The sequence below is a fragment of the Periplaneta americana genome, chromosome 12 (assembly GCF_040183065.1).
Source record: "Periplaneta americana isolate PAMFEO1 chromosome 12, P.americana_PAMFEO1_priV1, whole genome shotgun sequence".
NCBI classification, from domain to species: domain Eukaryota; kingdom Metazoa; phylum Arthropoda; class Insecta; order Blattodea; family Blattidae; genus Periplaneta; species Periplaneta americana.
The window spans coordinates 39,265,114-39,286,568 of NC_091128.1; the positions used below are offsets into that span (position 1 = coordinate 39,265,114).

Below are 21,455 nucleotides of genomic sequence, written 5' to 3' on the forward strand. Positions count from 1 at the left end.
GAAATGGAAACTCGAGCTTCGGTAGCAGCTGTAGTGCAGTACGGAACGAGGGGAGAAGGCTATGGCACAGTCTACTATATAGTAGACTGTGGCTATGGTGACGGCGCGAGTGGAGAGAGTAAGGAAGCATCTCGAAGCGAATTTCTCAGGAAGATTCTGAAAACCACGCGAATCGAAGATTCCAGAACATGTAGTTTAGTAATAAAAGCGCAAGTGGTCGACAATCAGTCAGTCTTGAGTCCTAAGTCTTGTCTTGGACAGCAGCGAGCGACGGGGACCTGAGTACGACGTGCAGTGGACCGCAACTGGGAAGACCTGAGTTCGACGTGCCGCAGCTCGGAGTCTGAACAGGAGGTTCCGACCTACTGTTCATTTTTGCAACAGTTCCAAAATAACTGTTGTGTTATTTTTTATTCATCTCTATGACGGTGCTTGTTTCCGTGAAGAAATTCCAAGGTGGCTGCGCTGATGGCTAGCCTGCGTGCTCACCTGCTGGAAGTAATGCGCTCTGGTGGCTAGCTTGCTGGATTTTCAGGGTAGGTTCTTGCCAAAGAGTTTGCCTATCACTACCGTCTGAACCGGGCGTACTCGTTTCAAACCGATCATGCGCAATAGGTGCAAATACGTTTTATAGTTTAATAGGTGAGGTTGGAACAGTTTGCGAACATTTCTCAAACCATCACAATCTTGCTGTACAAGTAAACCTATTAACCTAGATCATAGAAGTATTATAATATATGATCTATAAATATAGACTATAGGACAACCCTGGACAACTTCACTCTGGTGAAAGAGTAGAGAAGAACGTAAATGGAACAGTTCCTGGAGAGGGAATTTTTAATATAATATTGGCAGCAGTGAATTCCAGACTTTTCAATTGTTTATTCATGTATGGCTTCTTCGGTAATTCGGAATGTGATGTGTTGACTTTATTGGAAAATGGTATTGATAGTATAATGAAATTCCAACTATGTTTGTGCTTAAAAAATGTGCGAAAGTCAGTTAGATTAGGACCCTAAGATTTCTTAATGGCTGGAAACTTTTGGGAGAGCTCTCACCAGTAAGTGTTTATTAAGTACGTTTAATCAAAACAGTTGAGTGGTTTCTTCAGATGGTGTTACAAAGTAGCCTACATTATATTTATTGTATTCTTGTTTCATTTAAAATGACATTAAAATAGTTTCGCATAATTTGGAATGTGGGATGGTAATAGCATTGACAAACGACGCATGGCTTTGAGAATATGTCACAGCTCTCTGACTTCTAAGTCACAATGTCACAAAAAATATTTAGTCCATTTCAAGTGTACAAATGAATGGTATATTTGGTCCTACTTATCTTACGAGCAGAGAATTTTTTTAATTTTAAATATAGCTTGTGTTCCTAAAAACGGTGATACAATACTGCACACAGTTTGTATAAGAACTTGATATTTCTACGATTCAAAATGATAGATGTGAGTTGACAAACGTATCGAATTCATTTGTAGAAAAATTAAATCACAGAAATTATTGCTTCAAATAATAAAACCAACCGAAGTTATTCAAAATGGCCCCTTATAAACTGGGCAGATGGAACTTTTCAAACAAACAGAATAGACGGTCATATTAAAATTTGGTGAAACTAGCGTGCGGGAAGTTCAGGTGATTTCGAAAGTCAAAACAGTCGCATTTATAGGGGATTTGTTTTTTTGTAGAGATGTTCAATATTTATGGCACTATACCTCAGAGAGCCATGGTATTATATCCATAAAATACGAGTATTTTCCCTGGGCCAGAAATACAATAAAATTGAGTAAAATCACAAAAGTACCCACACTTGATACTTATGTACAAATACAGTGTTGCTAAATCAAGAAAACAGAAAAGTGTAGGTCTAAAGAATAATACGAGTAAAACGCTTTTTTTTTTTTTGTTTACTATGATTTGACCGTCCTTTGTTTATATCCATCGAATATGGGTAAAACGCTTCTTTTGTGTACTCTAATTTGATTGTCCGTTGTTTATATTCATGGAAACATGTTTATTGATACAGACATCTTATTTAAGGAATTTAATCTGACATTCTAGTGTGTTAAATAATTCTGTCTAATGTTGAACACAAAGGAAAGAATTCAAATTTTAATGATTATTGGCTATGGAGACAGACAACAATCTCATCGAGAGGCGGCGAATTTATTTATTTCTATGCATCCAGATCGAATCCAAATCCACATACAACAGTGACGAGGTAGAGAAGGAAATTCACTGAAACTGGAAGCGTAAAGGATTTACCAAGATCAGGTCGCCCGAAAAGTGCAACTGATGATAATACTTCATTGGGCATTCTCCTCCATGTGCAAGAAAATCCAAAAGTATCAAAGTTACTACAAATTTGGCGTTAGAATCTAATATAAGTCAAAGTCCCGTGATGGAAATTCTTAAAAATGCCAAGCAACATCCTTATAAAATTCAACTTTTGCAGGAACTTTCAGAGGATGATCCGACAGAAGAATGCAGTTTTGTGAATTAATGATGGAGCGCATTAAGAACAATCTGGCTTTTCTTAGACAAATTGCATTCTCAGATAAAGCCACATTCTGCCTGAATGGATTTATCAACAGACACAATTGTCATTATGGTCAGACATAAATCCACAGTGGATGGAGGAAAACCACACACAGTATCTACAGAAACTTAATGTTTGGACTGGTATTATTGGTGACCTTATTATTGGTCCTTTCTCCTTCAGAGAAATGCTAAATTCTAATAGATACTTGGATTTGCTTCAAAATAAAGTAGTACTGGCCATTGCAAACTTGTTTTCACATCCATTCAACCATCGACTACCCTGCGATGACATCTATTTTCAATGAGATGGAGCTCCAGCTCACTTTGGACAGAATGTTCGTGAGCATTTAGACCAGATTCTTCCACAACGATGGATTGGTAGGAGAGATCACATAGAGTGGCCAGCTAAATCCCCAGATTTGTCGCCTTTGGACTTCTTTTTGTGGGGCCATTTGAGAATATATATCGAGAATATATCAGATCTGGAGCATCGAATAATGAAAGTGATGCAAGATATTCCTAAAGCCTGGTTAAATCATTTCTTAAATGGTTTCTGTGATCGACTGGCACATTGTCAAGCAGCTGAGAGCTAACCAGTTTGAACACAGAATTTAGAAGGTGAGCTAGCTTTGTTTTGTTTTTGTTAAGAAAGGAGTATTTTAATATTCGATACACTTTTCTGTTTTCTTGGTTTAGCAAAACTGAATTTGTACAGAAGTATGAAGTGTGGGTACTTTTTGAAAAGCTCTTAATGAGCATTATTCAAAAATAAAAAATATATATTGGGTGTTCCATTTAAAATAAGATAGTTGTAGTTACTTCCGGTTAAACGGGAAGTAGAAAAAACTCGGTAATACCATTATTGAGTTCTTAGTATATGGTTATCCTCACACACTAAGTTTCTCGTCACTGAACCATATGCTTCAAAAGTTATTTAGGTGGTGAGGGACTTTTAACTAACCCTGTATATTTCAATTACAATTTACATTAACTTTGGCTTAGCTGAGCTTCGGTCCAACTTCAGTTCTATGTTCTACCTAACACAGTAATTTAAGTTATGTATTTTATCTCAACCTAATTCGGAATGTAATTTTGTATTTGTTTGTGGGACTACCACCCCCACACTTCCCATTTATACCCTGTCGCTCCTAAACCCCCACTGGCGCTTAATAAAAATAAAAAAACAACATTAAAACGCGTATCCACAGTCAGTGAACGAATATTGCACGCTTTTATCACTGCCAATGTGGTGCTGTAAACCAATTTTCAATACTTTTATCACAACCACAACACATTTCAATTTCTATTGTACTATATACATACACAGGGTGTTTCTGGGATGTTGTTACAAACTTTCAGGGATGATGGGGAAGGACACATGTATCAATTTGAGATAAGGAACCCTGGTCTGGAAATGACTGAGTCGAAAGTTATAAGCAAAAATAGTTGTACTATATATATATATATATAACTAGCTAAAAGCACCTGGCATTGCTCGGGTTTTCCTTTTTGCTTCAGACTTAAGGCGATCTCGGCGACTCAAATATAGATAAACAAAATTAATTACTGTGTTTACTAAGCTTTCCTAGTTCCTAAAAATGAATATTTACATTGTGTCACTGACATGAATTAATGACCTTCTTAGCCCAAACACCTGCCAAGATTGACAGAATTTAAAACAGCTGAAGAACAGGCACCGAAGAGAAAAGATGTCATCATGTACCATGCTGCTTTCGTTTTTAGTTGCTTTTGTCTTGTAGTTTAGCTAAACAAAAACATCTCCTCGGTCCCTTTACATCAGTATAGCATAGACTCAATGTTCTACTTTGATCTAAAGCTGTGCTGACACAAATTTAGTGTAATTTCCTGTCTACATGTGCTTTCGCTTGACGTTTAAAAACAGTTAACGATAAATAGGGAATTCTCTTGTTCCCACTCTGAACCCCTTGGAGTCACAAGGTGAGTTACAATTTACCTCTTTATCGCTCGTGTCAAAGAATCAATATGGAAATAGAAAATATATTTAATAGGATTGGAGCATTTTGTACCCCTTGTCCGCTTTACGCCTGCTTATGTCATACTCAGTTTCTTAAATATGACTTCAAAAATGACGTCTTACAAATACTCGTACATAATATTGTATATTAATTATATCATTTTTATTTTATGTTACAGAACAGGCCCTACAGTATAATCTCGGAATTATTGGGCTTGAAGAATAATATTTTGAGAGAAACTTACTTTAAAAATTAACAGATTGTTATTTCCAGTAGGCTTAACATACATACTACTGTACATTCACGACATGATAATATAGATATAATTTAGCAATAACACATATTCGAGCATGAACAACAATATTTTGAAAGACATATATATGCATTAGCATGAATATACTGTTATTTTCAGTGAGCATACGTATGTAGTACATTCACATAATAGTATGGTAACTTTGTTTGAGACATCATAAATAAAATACTACGGATATTATTTATGTAGTAAAACCCCTTTTATGTCGGATTAAAATAAAATAACATATCTGAAATAATGCAAACTATCAAAACAATAAAAAAACAGGTTTGAACCTGGGTTCCTCTACACCAAAGTAATTCACCCTACCACTATGCTACAGAGCTATCTAGTAAAGCAATTGAATTTACGTGTTATGAATGCTTTCATGTTTGCTGCCTATTATGTTTGATTTTGAATTTTTAAATATTAAACAAAAATGTGTTCTATGCTATATTATTTTGTATATTCATGCCACATGACACGTTCAATCAAACGATCGTCCCTCATTTACGTAATTTTAATTTAATGTTATCTTATTTAATATTTCATTATAATTGTATGGTAACTTTGTTTGAGACAGCATAAATAAAATAATATGGGTATTTATTTATTTAGTAAAACTCCCTTTATGGTGGGTTAAAATAAAATAATGTAAAAATTTATCAAAATAATAAAAAAAATATTAGGTATGTACAGGTTCGAACCTGTGGTCCCATACATTGAAGTCATTGTATCACAACGCTACAGAGAGCTACATATTAAAGAGCTTGAATTTAAGTGTTGTGAATGCTTTCATATTTACTGTCTATTTTGTTTGATTCTGAATTTTTAAAAATCAAACGAAAATGTGTTTTATGCCATTTTGTATTGTATATTATTGCCCATCGACACATTCAATCAAGAGATCGTCCCTCATTTACTTAGTTTTAATTTAATGTTATTTTATTTAATATTTCAATAACAATATGGCTGCTTTTACAACGGAAGAAGACGTGACTGGATGACGTCAATAAAAGACAATTGACTATAGAATAGGCCATTTTAATATCATATATGCCTTATTTCTTTCTAATTTTCATTGTTTTCAATAATTTAACGTCCATCTGTCCAATTTTAATGTAGCCTATGTTCTTCTCCAGGTTATGAAGGTTAAATGTGTAATCTTTGGCAAATATCGGTCAAAGCGTGTAGATTTGTATTGAGTACATACATACATGGCCACATTGACTTTTATACATAAGATTATTACTCCACAAACACATTTAATATATCACAAGACATAGACTGAACGAATTAAGCGTAATTATTATGAAAGTCGCCATATTTTCTTCATTTAATTACGATCCACTTCCACTAGATGGCTACCAACATCAACAGCAGGGTCAGCAATACATGTAAATGAAATTATACTAAATGTGAGAAATGTTACTACAGGTGTGTAGTATTATGTGACTGTTAAGTTAGGTTTGATTAGATGTGTAGTATTATTACTATGTTGACGACACTGAAACGCACTGTTATATTAACGAAATATGGCCGTATTCATCATTCACGCACAACGATTTTCTTATATAAGTAAGCTACGGATTTAGGGCGGGTTGGGTGGGCTTACAGCTCTGCCAGTGATCACATCAATTTCTCTATTAATCAGTACTATAAATCCAAGGCATTTTCAAGGTATTTTATCAAGTTCCTATAGTGGCTGGGACATAAGTAAATATTCACCCGAAATTTATGCTCACTACCGGTACTGGTATTTTTCTCTTGTAAGCCTAGTCTTATTTATGTATAGGCCTACACACATAGCTATATAGGCTAAATTGATTAGGTACTTTTTAAGGAACGCTCTTCTTTCCTGACTGGACCAAACCCGTTTCAAGTTTCACCTCCATGTGTCTTAATCACTTCCGAGAAAAGCATGGTTCTTACTAGTTATAATGTATTAAGGAGTTTTCATATCATGTATAAAGTGATTACAAAAAACTCGTGAAACCAAACGTGATTGAAATGTGCCTTTATTTTAGCATCAAAATAATTAAAACGAAGTGTGCATAAAACCTAATATTGAAGATGCACAATTTGTTCAGTGCGAGAAGAGAGCATCCAAGCATGGCTAGCCTAAGGCCACTACATTTAAGGATCCCTCATTACTTAATTATATGCCTATGAGTATGAAGAATTTCTTTCTTTATTCTGACGATTTGTGTGTCTGTCACATTCGTGTAAGTTCCTACAGCAAGAGTTGCGACTTCTCTGACTTTTTTCAATGTAACACTGTGTTGGTATTGCCATTTTGTTGCTTTATCCTGAAATCAGTGATAACTTTTTTTTCAGTCAACAATGGTTGTTGGACCGCCAGGACTTGATACGGGAGCGACAACAAGACTTGAGTATTCTTACTGAAGAGGAGTATCAGAAAATTTTTATTTTCTTTTCAAATTGTAAGTTTTGTCCATACTTGTGATTTTTTTATGTAAGCTTAGTGTGTAAAATAATATTATCGTATGGTAATTATGTAGTAAACATGGGCCAGGATGCCATCTTCCCCAGTAGAGGGCCAGGGCACGAGTTAGTGGCTGATAATATTTAATTTATAAGAAAACTTTGAAATTATAATTAAAATATATGTGTGTGCCCTGGATCCGTATTGCGGGAAGATGCTTCTTACTACATAATTAGTATGTAGGCCTATGTACTGATCATATTTATTTTCATATCCTTGACATCTTCTATAACATCATTCTGTTACTGCTTCTGTCCTCTGGTGCAACAGCCTGATTTAGACTGCTAGGACTGTTTTTGCTATTTCTGTTACCGCAGGGGCGTAATGTTAGGGCCTGTAATGCAGGCGGGCCTGGGGTTTTAAGGGGCCCGCAAACACCACGCAAAAAAAAAGGAGGAAAGTTAAAAAAAGCCCAATTAATTGCAGCCTGCATGGAACTCATTATTCACGATGGTTCCATAGAATCGGACTATGTTGTTGAATGCAGCACAGCTTTAAGCAATGCTTGCCCTGTGCCCTTGCCGACAGCCGTGTCGTATAACACGTACACATGGTGTGTGGCATCATCTCAGTCCTCACAATAGAGCAGCACAAAGTTATTTTATCATAATGACAACAATGAAAATTGATCCAAAATGTAATATAATATTTTAGTTATAAAATTGTATTTTCTTGATGAGATGGTTTTATGCACATTTTTTTCTGAGCGTTAACTTTTGTTATACATTTATTTGACAACAGTGGAATGGGTTTTCGTTCAAATTTTTAATGCCAATAATTATCCAATAAGATGTTTGTGTAGTAACGATCAGTCAACTTTACTCAGTTTCGAAAGAGCTCTCTTTGCAGGAAGTTAATAATGTCAGTTGTGTGGTCGGTATGATATTTTTTCAACTTTATTTGAACAGTTTTTAATTTAATTTTGTTCGTATGTTTTTCTGTGTTTTAATTGAGTAAATTATGATTAGAGAGTATAGACAGTATAGTACTGCAGTTACTGAAAAATGAAACCGTTTAAGGTTAAGTACTAACATCTAAGTGGTGCACAGAAAAGAAAGAAGAAGCAAGAGTTAGAAAAAGAAACAAACAAATAAGTGAAAATTACTAATTTTTTTTCTCTTCCTGGTCCTAGTAGTAGTGCTAGCTCAACAGTTACAAATATTTGCAGTACCACAAGTGAGTGCGCATCTGAAGTGAAAAGTGATATAGAAATAGATGTTAGTAGAGACAGCAATTTGTGAAAGTGTTATCAAAAAAGAAGATTGTAACAAAATTTCCTTAAATGTAATTAGGCCTACCAACATCGCAGTTGGAAAGTATTCAAATGATCGTGCAGATTATGAGTTAGAAGTAGATAATGAAACTAAAAAGTTCTTCATTAGACAAAATCCTTAATCAGCCAGAGCCAACGGGTCCTTTCCCTAAAGATCCTAAGCAGGATAACAGATACTCTTGCATCAAATATTACGATAAATTCACATTGACAGGGCAAAGAATTAGGAGAGAATGGTTGTGTTATTGAATTAAAAATGACTCTGATTATTGTAAACCATGCTGGCTCTTTGGACAGCAGAAGTCGTCTTCAGCTTGCAAGGAAAGGGTCCGAGATTGGAGATGGTTAACCAAAAGTATAGTGTGACACAAAACTAGTTACGCACAATTGAACACATGCGTCGTTTTCAGTTCGTGTCGTAAGAAAAACACAGTTGACGCGGGTATGGATTCAGAACTAAAGAAAAGTGAAAACATATAGAAACAGGTCCTCGAGCGTATCGTGAATGTGCCACTAACTCTGGCATTCAATAATCTAGCTTTTCGGGGACATAGGGAACAAATTGAAAAATCAAACAGTGGAAACATTTTAGCAATCATCGAACTTCTCGCAAAGTACGATCCTGTATTACGTGATCTCATAAATAAACCAAAATATGCACAAAAGTACCTAAGCCCTTCTATTCAAAATTAGTTAGTAAATGTTTTTTTCCCATGCAGTTTAAAAAGACATTATTAATTACATTAAATCTGCCCCATTCTTTTCAATAATTACAGCTACAACACAGGACATAACAAATTAAGTCAGATATTTAGATACGTTATAGTTTCACATCATGTAACTGGAAAGCCTTGTGACGTGATGATAAATGAAAGCTTTTTAGGTTTTCGCAAAATAAAAGATCAAAGTGCATTAGGAATAGAGAAGGAAATAGTGCAATAGACGAAAAGGGACTCTTATTAACTAAATGCTGTGGTCAGGAGTATGACAGTTGTGCCAATATGTCAGGTGTATACAAAGGTGTCAGAACGAGAATTGGGCAAAGACGAAGAACTGCAAAATATGTACATTGTGCAGCGCATAATTTAAATCTAGTATAACGATGCTGCATGTGGAATTCAAGAAGTTAGGCCCTTTTATGACACATTGGAAATGTATCAGTCATAGTATTAAAAGATGGGAACATTTGGTATCTTCTTCTTCTTCTCTTCAGGTTTCATGACTGCTGATGCCGTCTTCTGGAAACCAAATGCCAATCCTCCCTATCCATCCACTGTTCTGGTGTCAAATTCCTGAAAGTCATGGCAGTCTTGTACCCCTTTTATCCACGTCTTGGTATCTTTTTATACCTTAAAAAACTTTGCCCAACACGTTGGTCTTCGAGATACCAGTCTGTTAAAGCCCTGTGTTATGCTTATGTCGATGTACTTAAGGCTCTGACAAAATTAATATTGATATCTAAAGAAAAGGAAGAAAGAGAACAAGGTGTTGCTTTGAAAAACCAATTAGAGAAATTTCAGTTCATTTTTCAAATAGTGTTGCAATCAAAAATTCTAGAATGTACTGGTTTAACATCACAAATTATGCAATCGGAAAATGCAGAGCTTGATAAAGCGTGTTCTCTTATTCAGATTGCAGCCGATAATTTATATTGTTATCGAAATAATTTTGAAGAAGCAATGTCATCTGCTACATCTTTGGCAAAGAGCAGGGGCATTCCATCACAATTTGAAAATAAAAGAATTCGAAAAAAAAAAAAAAACATTTTGATTAATCGTGTCAGGACGAGCACTAGTAGATCCAAAGATATATTTCAGAACCGCTGTTTTTATGGCTGTTTGGACATTATTGTAGCTCTGTTAAAAACAGATTTGAGGGTATGCATAATGTTAACCATTTCTTCAAAATTATTTCCCCAAAATTTCTGAATTCTGCTTCCTATGAAAGATTCACAATGCAGCAGTGGTTCTTGAAAATGAATATGAGGAAGATTTATCCAGTGAATTCCCAGACCAGGTAATAGGTTTCAGAAACGCTCTGAAAAAAGAAATAGCCTCATTAACCTCTGTATCTGAATTAACAAATCTATTAGTAATAGAAAATTCAATCGTAGCTGCTAGTGTTCAAGACTTGTGCACGACATTTTACCTATTTCTAACTATTCCGGTTACTGTTTCTTCGGCCGAATGATCATTTTCGAAGCTAAAACTTATAAATAACTATTTGCGGAATTCTATGACTTACTGAACACAACCTCCTTAGTATCGAATGTGAAAGGTCTAGTTTCATTGATGTCAGTGAAATCATCAATACTTTCACATCACAGAAAGCACGCTGCATGGTCCAGTTTCATTAGAGTTCATTGTGAGTACAGTAAAGTTTTATAAGTACAACAAACAGCAGATAGAAGTATATGCTTATTGATAGGCCTACCTGCCTACTTAATTTCAGTCACTATGGTATATATTATATGTTTTTAATAATATTTATTAATAATAGTTATTATTTTAATTATCTTACATTAATGAAGATTAATCCCTTTGTTCTTGTAACATTAAAGTTGAACTTCTGTCTGCTGTAATTATATTTATGCCATTGTTAGTTATTGATAGGTTATACATTTTATTTTTGTAGGCAGGCCGTATCACATTTGTTATACCCCTGTGTTACCAGTACCTACTATTCCAGAACGGGAGACGTATTTATTATAATAAGACAATATGTGGAAATATTTAACAGTCTACTGCAGCATTCTGATTGACTAAATATGACAAAAATCTTCTCAAGGCCAAATCACTTTGATTTGAATTACGGAACAAACTCTCATTATATTTTAGCATTCTGTTCAGTAATGTAATGATTAATTGTGTGATGAAAAATCTGATTTTAAAGTCAAGGAGGTTATAAAGTTATTCTATTTTAGATTCTGAATTCGACAATCTTAAAAGAAAGCCACAGAAATAAAAGAATCAGGTATCAGAGTGCATAGTATTTAATTTTTTTTTTTTTTTTAGTGATACAGATTCTTGGAGAGCAACTGAAATTGAGGCAACAAGTGATTGCAACTGCCACAGTTTTCTTTAAGAGATTTTATGCACGAAATTCACTGAAGTGTATTGATCCATTACTTTTGGCACCAACATGTGTCTTCCTTGCATCAAAAGTGGAAGAATTTGGGGTCATCTCTAATAGCAGACTCATTACAACATGCCAGAATGTGGGTGAGTAAAGTTACAAAAATTTCCGTGTTTAATATTTTGCAGACTGTTTGAGTTTTGCTAGTTTTATTCAATATCATGTGCATCATATAGTAAAGTTTGTATTTTACTTTCACACTGTTGTGTGTGGTTTTATTGAAACTGCATATACTTTTCTGTAATTGAAGCATTGCATGCAATGAAACATTGTATGAAAATATTAGTATACAAAACACTTTCATTTTTATCATTTCTTCTGTGTGCTTGTCTGTCTGTATAAAGTAAATATCGAAACCTCATCCAAGCTGCATACATTGTTAGATATTCATACTCGCTGTAAGAGTGCGAAATTGAAGCTTGATTAGTTTTCCCTTGTTCTGGCACATGATTTCTTTTCCTGTATGTACATGTTCTCGCACTGAATATGTAACCATTGCAAAACACAACACAACATAAATTGCACTTAATTCTTAGCTGACTCATTGCATGCCTTTACTCCAGCTGTTAAGGACAGACTGGCACATCTGGCATGTGGAGCAATCAGTCTATCAATCTGCAGTGAGCCCCGTAGAAAACTTTAGATGTAAATTTCTTGCCATCCTGTTCCGTGTAGAAAAACAACACTAAATTTTGTGAATAGGTTTAATGAAACAGGGTCTGTGAATTAATATCACACAAGATGGGCAACATTTCCAGCAGCTGCTGCAAAGAAAGTGAATATCGAATATTAACAATATAACACAGTACATAAGTTTTAATTTGGCAAAGCACTGAGTTCATGGATGCAACAGTAGCAAAACTAATTTGGCTTTGACCTAGAAAATCGAGCGCTAGTACAGTTCTTATCACCTACCAGCTGAGGCACGGGTGTGCCAAGCTACTTGGAACTGGAGTATGATTCTCATGATTGCGTCAGTTACTGTGTTGCCACATTGATGAAATCATAATTAAGGATGGTGAAAATTATGTTATGTTGACCACTAATCGAGGGTAGGTGACAACACTGGAGACATCGGAGGGAAATTCAACAAGCTGATGATGACTGGTTGTGTGAAAGGTCGGCCAGATGATGTCAGTCGATCTACACTGGTGGCCATAAGATTTTCTTCGATCTTTCAATGCTAATCGACAAATCTGCCCCACTTCTCTTGGACTTCCTTTAGGTTTTCTACCAGTCCTAGGTGTTGTTTTACAAGATTTTGTGGATTTGTACTTCTGCCATACATTCTGGACGCCAGACAATGTAGCACCATTACCAAGTTTTCTTGCAATTTCCTTGATTCTGTAGCCTTCTTCTCGAAGTATGACTGCCCTAGAAGGTGTTCAGTCCTTTCGTGGATCCATTGTGATAAAATGATCAATAAAGTTTGTTGTAAAGCAATCAGGTGTTATCCTAACGAAATCTTAAGTCAGACAAATGATAGAAACACACTAATAATGTCCACATTTTATGCTAACAGTGCCCAACAATGCTTCTACCGATGAACAATAATCTTAAAATCAACAATGGACTAGTTTTTATTACAGTAAATAATGGGAAATTATAATGAAATTTGTAATTATTAATATTTCGATTTTAAACGACAAGAACATAATTTCCCACATAGTAATGACTATTTATTGTTAAAATATTCAGGATTTAATATAATACTTTTATTATAACCCCATTATTAACGAATCAGTTACGAGTAGCATTTTCAATTGTATAAATCTGTGAATCAATGCAGATGTTATAATAATTCAGTACAAAAACAAAAAGTTTCCAGAATTATGGCCACCAGTGTACATTAGTGATTCACATATTTTCTGCATCGTGAGAAGTTTTGGCGCTTCAGTACATATATCACATACAACTCAATATTTAGAAAATTTTTCATTATTGTATTTCTTTAAGACTAGAAATGTAGATTTAAAAAGCGACAGGATATTCACAGAATTTCAGTGATCGTGTCTTTGTGAAGATACATAGGTTGCGTTTTCACTGTCTTAAATTTATTTCTTTTGTTTGAATTACTCATGCATGTATGCTGATCAGTAACTAACATTGTATGCATATTTTTTTCATTACAGTGAAAAACAAGTTCAGCTATGCGTACACACAGGAGTTCCCCTACAGAACAAATCATATTCTGGAATGTGAGTTCTACTTACTGGAGAACCTAGATTGTTGTCTTATTGTGTACCAACCATATCGGCCTCTTCTGCAACTCATCCAGGACATTGGACAAGAAGACCAGTTGCTGGCACTTGCTTGGAGAGTTGTCAATGACAGTCTTCGTACAGATGTGTGTCTGTTGTATCCTCCATATCAGATAGCTCTTGGTGAGTGTTAACATTCGGTTTTTTGTAATAGCAATTAAAATGAAGTCAAATGTAAATCGTTTTTGAAAATGACAGAACGAATAGTTTTGTATCTGTCTGTCATAAAAGTGTAAAATGTTTGTAGAATAATAGCAGTAATTAGTAGCTATCACATTCACAATAAGAATAATATTTGACTGATGATTGCAAAGCACCCTTTCAAAAATCACAATTTTTGTTTAAACAAGAAACCTGAGTATAATCTGGGTCAAGTTCCTGATATTCTGTTTGCAAAAAATGTTCCTGAAGAATTTGCCCGTCTTTCTTTCATGACTGATTATTTTGACTTAAGGAACCCTTCCAAAGAATGTGTCTGGCAGGTTTATGATGCCAGTTACCTTATGTCTTTAATAACTTCCCTAACAACTGACAAGGAAAGTGCGATATTGTAATGAAACTTATAGCAAACTGTGAGATTTCAAGAGTTGACCCAAGTGTAGACAAGGTACTGCTGCTACCACCACCACCACCACCACCACCACCACCACCACCACCACCACCACCACTACTGCTACTAAAGGACCTGGGACCTCTCTTAATGACTTTATTTCAGCCATTTTCTATTTGTTCATAGTCATATATTTCATATTCATTCCCATCTCAAGTCATGTTGCAGGTCATTAGTCCATCTTTTACTAGGCTTCTCTTCCTACTTATGTACTCCTGTTTATTTATATATATATATATATATATGGTGATTTACGAAGATTGTGCTATCCTCTAGAATCTTAATTTCTGACATCATTGCGATGAAAAAAAGTTCATACCAATGTATACAGTCTTGTAAATTGAGTTACACCCTCCTGAATGTTAAACATAAACTTGGAAATTATGAAGATTTAAAAGCATTTAAATTATTTGCGAGAATGATACTGAGTGTATTATAAATTCATTAAAGCTGCGTTTCTCAAACTATGGTCCGTGGACCACCTGTGGTCCTTCAAAAAAGGCAGAAGAAAAAATAAAATTCAAGCGAATTGCATATCACTCTGTAGCTGAAAATCTCAGAGTTTGGAAATGACACCTGGCAATCGCCTTTCATTTTTTCTCTCAGTACTGACATTTTATAAAATTTATTACCCTATCCGTCTGCTGACTTCCCACTCTACTCACAACAACAAAAGAGGGATTTAAAGCACTATGAACGTGGTGTTTCCCTGCACATCTGGCGCCGCCCCTGTAACCCAGCCAGGACCACCAAATTCATAACAGAGGACTGAACCTTTTCATGTATTTATGACTTTCTTAATAGTTTTGCCGACACCAGTCTGCACATTGAAATGGTCATGTACTGTACGTCGTACACCAATAATACAACTCTGAGATCACAATTTGAAACTTATTTTCCAAGTAGATATGACGAATTTTCATGGGTTTGTGATCACTTTCATTGCGATATTGAAACAAACTTTCATTGAGTGAAAGAGAACAGTTAATTGAACTCTCGAATGAGACCTAACTTAAAATGAAATTCCTAGTGGAAGATATGATTAATTTCTGGACCCCATCACATGTGAAAATAGAATACAGTGAACTGTACAATGATGCTTTAGAGATTATAATTCAGTTTGTTTCTACGTATCTGTGTGAGAAAGGGTTTTTATCACTAACTCTAATAAAAACAAAGTAGGCTACTGAAATCGACTTGACAATTTTCGACTTAAGCTTACCGCATACGTCCAAATATAGAACTGTGCAAGAATCTGCAGACTCGTTCATCTCATTAATGTGAGTACGAACATTTATTTTTTTTTAGTTAATAAGTTAAAGATTATCCAAACTCTAATAGCCTTGAATTATTAAAGAAACAAAAATGAATTTTCTTATATTAACATTAGCTTAATTAGTTAATACTAATATAAAATTAATTTAATTTAATTAATTCTATTTTAAAATATAAGTATATTGATATTAAAATATACCGGTACTACCAAAAATGATAAATTTGCTTTTGAAGGGAACAAGAGTAATGTGGTCCATGGAACTGTTCTGACTTTAAAAAGTGGTCCCCACTTCAAAAAAGTTTGAGAAATGCTGCATTAAAGAATATTCACATTAACTTATTACTCACCTGAAAAACTCTATTAAATCCGGTTTTCAAAGACCCCATCTTCTGCAGCAATACATGAAGTAGCCTGAGTGTGAACTGCGCGGCATTCCCTAACTTCTGTTGTTTGGATGCATTGTACCTGTGTTGTGTTATCTCTAACCCTGACTCTGATGTCACAAGCCTGTGTCGCTGCTGTCAGCTGTACTGTAACAAACACAGCTTCAGACGTCCAGAGAGAGAGTTCACAAGGTTATGTGTTACAAAAGGAAGAACTGTGATTTTATCCAAAACTAATCAAAATCGGACACATGATATTTTAACTTTTTTCTTCACAATGATGTCAGAAATCAGATCCTAGAGTATGGCACAATTTTCGTGAATCGTCCTATGTATATAGTCCCTTTTCAACATTTACTTTGACTTTCTTGTGACATCTATCAGTTATTTAAGTCATTTAAATCTGTTGTTTTTAATTTTATTGGCATTATCTAGCTTTTTATAGTGAAATTTGATATTGTCATTCATTCTTGTTCTTTAAGTACCTCCATGTGTAACAGTTTCAAAATTTTGCCACAGAACTTATTGTTTCCTTGTCCTTAAAAGACTCTACTGTCCTCAGCAGTGCTCATATCTCCAAAACATACATTCTCAAACAACCATTTGGTGTACGAGTACTTAAAACTACTATTCAGGGCTGGATATCATCTGTTTCCAATTGCTGTTTTCCTTCTCATTAGAGTATTTGAACACAGTACCATACAGGGGCAGTGATGAAATGACATTAAAATTACATAGATAGTAGATACTACATGATATAATAATGAAATACCCTAAATAATATTGCAGAGAGATTACCCATTTTCGAAGTAAAAAATATTACCAAATACGGTAGAAAAATTCAAGTAAACACACTTTTCCTTACATTATCTCTTTCAATTCACTCTGTCTTACTCTTCCACTTTTTTTCCTCTCTACTCGTACTACCTAATCTAATTTTTACATTATACTTTACATATGTACTCTATTATTAACACACAGTTTTACTTACCTTGCCAATGTCGAGACTCGAACCACTGACCTTCACTTCTTTACTCCATAGTCCTGACCCCTAGGCTACGAGAAAAACATGCCTCGAAACTAATTCAGCAGAAGTTCATATGTCATATCATATGCTATGTTGAACATTACATCATATTATGTTATGAAGAAAAATGCTCCACTTTATCACACAACACCTACTTCTGCTAACATACATTCTTTAAATGCTCCTAACCCTTCACTAATATCGGTCCTAGTAATTAATCTAGCATTGTAAGTCTGTGTTGGCGAAACTGCACTCATTGACGTTATGAGCTGGCAGTTTATGTCTTGTCTCCGTTACGAGCACAGAACAATAAAAAAATGCCAATGCAACACTGAAAGCAGAAAGGTACGTAAACTAATATTACACAATAGGATATAAAATGATTTGATTGTTACAGTACATGTACAGATATGGAATTAAAAATGGACTGAGTCTTGATAGCAGTCCTCCTCTATGTAGGCAACAAGCTTTGCAAGACTGTCCACAAGTAGCATACATTTAGGTTCCCTTGTTTACTGCACATGTTCAGTGCGTTGTATCTGGAACTTAGTAAAATTAGGTGACCAAAATTTTGTTTCTGGATGTGTACAACATCACATAAACACAGAAAATAGACTATAATATTCCAGACACGAAAATGGTGTAGCACTTAAGTTGTATTTCATAACATTAGTACCGTAACATAACCTACTACAATATTACAAAATAGCATATCTCAACGTATGAGGGCAGTCAATTGAAAATGGGTCACCATGTGTATATGTTATGGCAGGCAAGTTGATACCACTGGAATTTGATTGCTGAACTGACATCTGGTGATGACTCGCGAAAGCACAGTTACAACCTCTAACATCACTAACGGAGGCAGGTAAAGAAGAACAGTGAGGTGTAGTGCTATTTTCTACTACTGAAGGAGTAGGAGGACGAGAAATCCATCGTCGCATGTCTGCTGTTTACAGCAAACACAGCATGTCATGTTCGCGTGTACTGGAATGACATAAGAGATTCCGAGAGGGATGCATGTCGCTACAAGACAGGCTCATCGTGCCATCACTCCTGCTGTTTTATGGGGAAATAGAGGGATCACTGTGGAAGAACTTCGTAGTTTGGTGAGAATAAGTCACGGTTTCATACATGTCATTGTGACGAAGCACCTGCATTATCAAAAAATCTGCGTGCAATGGATTCCACCAGTTGACAGAGGAACAAAGAACAAACAGAATGACTGCTTCACTGGGTCACTTGCAACGATACTACGAGGAAGAGATGCATTTCTGCCCCATATTGTCACTGGGGATGAATTGTGGTGTCACAATTTTGTACTGGAGAACAAACAGCAGAGCCAACAATGGAAACACATGGATTCTCCCCCACTGGAAAAGTCCAAAGCAATACACACAAATTCTGGTAAAGTTATGTTGACATTCTTCTTCGATTCTAGGGGTCCTCTGTTTGTTGAATTTCTCGAGCATGAGGCCACAATCAGTGCACAGCGTTATGAAGAAACTTTACAGAAACTGAGATGCACCATTAAGTCGAAACACCCTGGAACGCTATTGAATGGTGTTATCCTTGATGATAATGCCCATCCACATACTGCCAATTCTGTGAGGAATATGATTCAGAGATTTGGTTGGGAAACGCTTCAACACATCCCATACAGCCCAGATCTCTCCCCATGCGATTTTTACATTTTTTAAGAATTGAAGAAAGACATTCGTGGACTTTGTTTTGGAGCGGACGAAGACGTGTGTGACTGGGTAAAGAACTGGTTCGGTAGACAGCCCACAAACTTCAAGAATGGGATTGATCATCTTGTCTCGCAGTGGGATAAATGTATAAACAGTTTGGAGATTACTTTTGAGGTAATAAATTTTCTCTTATACTTTCTGGCTTCTGATCCATTTCATTCAACTCTCCCTCATAAATGCGTTTATCATTATTAAGTAACTGTTAAATGAAAACAAAATACCAAAATTGCAATTTGCCATTGCCCCTGTATGGTACCCTGTCCGAATATTTATTCTCTAGATGAGTCACTTTTTAGGTTCTTATATGTTTTTTTTTTTTTTCAGGTTGTCTGCAGATTGCTTGTGTAATTTTGCAGAAGGACTTAAAGTCTTGGTTTGCTGAGTTGAATGTAGACATTGAGAAGATACAAGAGATAGCTAGGTATGTCATCAATTTGTTTGAACTATGGAAATCTTACGATGAAAAGAAGGATATACAGGGTCTACTAGCAAAGATGCCAAAACCAAAAACTCAGCCAACTCGATAAGCAATGGATGAGTAGGGGTAGAGAATTGTGTAAGAGTATTGGAATGAAAGAAATAAAATAATTTGTTGTAAAACATAATTGTATTAAATTATCATTCTTTTGTTATTTCATGACCTCTGTCTTCACCATCTACAGTCCAATTTTCTTTCCCTTTCCCGGAATGTGGGTTATAAGGAAAGGACTTGCTTGCAGGATCACTGATTTCGATGATAATGTTTCAGATAGAAGCTGATGATGTATTATTTTGTTTCCCTCAGAAGTTATCAAGTTACTTGTAGTGAATGGTATGGTCTGCTGTGGTGGTTAGTTGGTGCCATTGGTTAAAATCTTGGCAACAAAGCCATCTCCCATCTCGCATCCCTGTAATGTTGGGTGATGCTCCTATCCTGGGATAGAGCTTCACACTTTGTAGATGATCTTCGTCCATAGGGATGTTGTTTTCACACAAGACGCAATTTGGTGATGCTAGGATTCTAATTCTTTAGAAATGCTGAACCAAGGAGTCTTTTTCTTTCACTGCTAATTTGCAAGGTCCTTCAGGGATGACAGTTCGGTCATTGAAAAATACCTTTTAGGACTTATTAATAAATGCTCTTTGCTAATAATGTTTGCTTTACACAAGACCACAAAATATGAAAAAACTTAATATTCGAAACTGGAGAAGAAAAATATACAAAAGATAATTGTTCAAGATGTCATGTCCCACTTCAGTTATCGTGCAAGTGACGATAGATATTAATTGACATAATTTCAATAGTATTCATCCAAAAGTGTGCTGGCGTGGCATGGTATAGTACAGTGATTAGCATATAGAGAAGGCAGGGTATATCTTTGGGGACTCTAGTTAGTAAGCCTCCTGGAACCTTGCAGGCTGATGGCACCATACAGCTAATCACTATATAAGTGTGCTGGTATAGTATAATGTAGTGATTAGCATATAGAGAAGGCAGGGTATGTCTTTGGGGACTCTAGTTAGTAAGCCTCCTGGAACCTTGCAGGCTGATGGCATCATACAGCTAATCACTATATAAGTGTGCTGGCATGGTATAGTACAGTGATTAGCATACAGAGAAGGCAGGGTATGTCTTTGGGGACTCTAGTTAGTAAGCCTTCTGGAACCTTACAGGCTGATGGCACCATACAGCTAATCACTATATAAGTGTGCTGGCATGGTATAGTACAGTGATTAGCATACAGAGAAGGCAGGGTATGTCTTTGGCGACTCTAGTTAGTAAACCTCCTGGAACCTTGCAGGCTGATGGCACCATACAGCTAATCACTATATAAGTGTGCTGGCATGGTATAGTGCAGTGATTAGCATACAGAGAAGGCAGGGTATGTCTTTGGGGACTCTAGTTAGTAAGCCTTCTGGAACCTTACAGGCTGATGGCACCATACAGCTAATCACTATATAAGTGTGCTGGCATGGTATAGTACAGTGATTAGCATATAGAGAAGACAGGGTATGTCTTTGGGGACTCTAGTTAGTAAGCCTCCTGGAACTTTACAGGCTGATGGCACCATACAGCTAATCACTATATAAGTGTGCTGGCATGGTATAGTACAGTGATTAGCATATAGAGAAGGCAGGGTATGTCTTTGGGGACTCTAGTTAGTAAGCCTCTTGGAACCTTGCAGGCTGATGGCACCATACAGCTAATCACTATATAAGTGTGCTGGCTTGGTATAGTACAGTGATTAGCATATAGAGAAGGCAGGGTATGTCTTTGGGGACTCTAGTTAGTAAGCCTTCTGGAACCTTACAGACTGATGGCACCATATAGCTAATCACTATATAAGTGTGCTGGCATGGTATAGTGCAGTGATTAGCATACAGAGAAGGCAGGGTATGTCTTTGGGGACTCTAG

The 21,455-nt window shown here is 35.7% G+C and overlaps 1 protein-coding gene across 1 annotated transcript; it reads left to right on the forward strand.

Moving 5' to 3' along the window:
* Positions 1–752: 752 nt before the first annotated feature.
* Positions 753–19,665, forward strand: CycC (cyclin C). Its single transcript, XM_069841125.1, has 5 exons — positions 753–1,060; positions 7,176–7,282; positions 11,632–11,838; positions 13,885–14,136; positions 19,385–19,665. Exons 1-5 carry the CDS (start codon positions 1,029–1,031, stop codon positions 19,585–19,587), a joined length of 801 nt encoding a protein of 266 aa, XP_069697226.1. The 5' UTR covers positions 753–1,028; the 3' UTR covers positions 19,588–19,665.
* Positions 19,666–21,455: the final 1,790 nt, after the last annotated feature.

Bases quoted from the DNA above. Each gene is read 5' to 3' on its own strand.
- CycC (XM_069841125.1), top strand. From the start codon at position 1,029: ATGGCTGGAAACTTTTGGGAGAGCTCTCACCA. The intron at 7,283-11,631 runs GTAAGTTTTGTC...TTTTTTTTTTAG, and splicing joins TTTTATTTTCTTTTCAAATT to TGATACAGATTCTTGGAGAG. The intron at 14,137-19,384 runs GTGAGTGTTAAC...TTTTTTTTTCAG, and splicing joins TCCATATCAGATAGCTCTTG to GTTGTCTGCAGATTGCTTGT.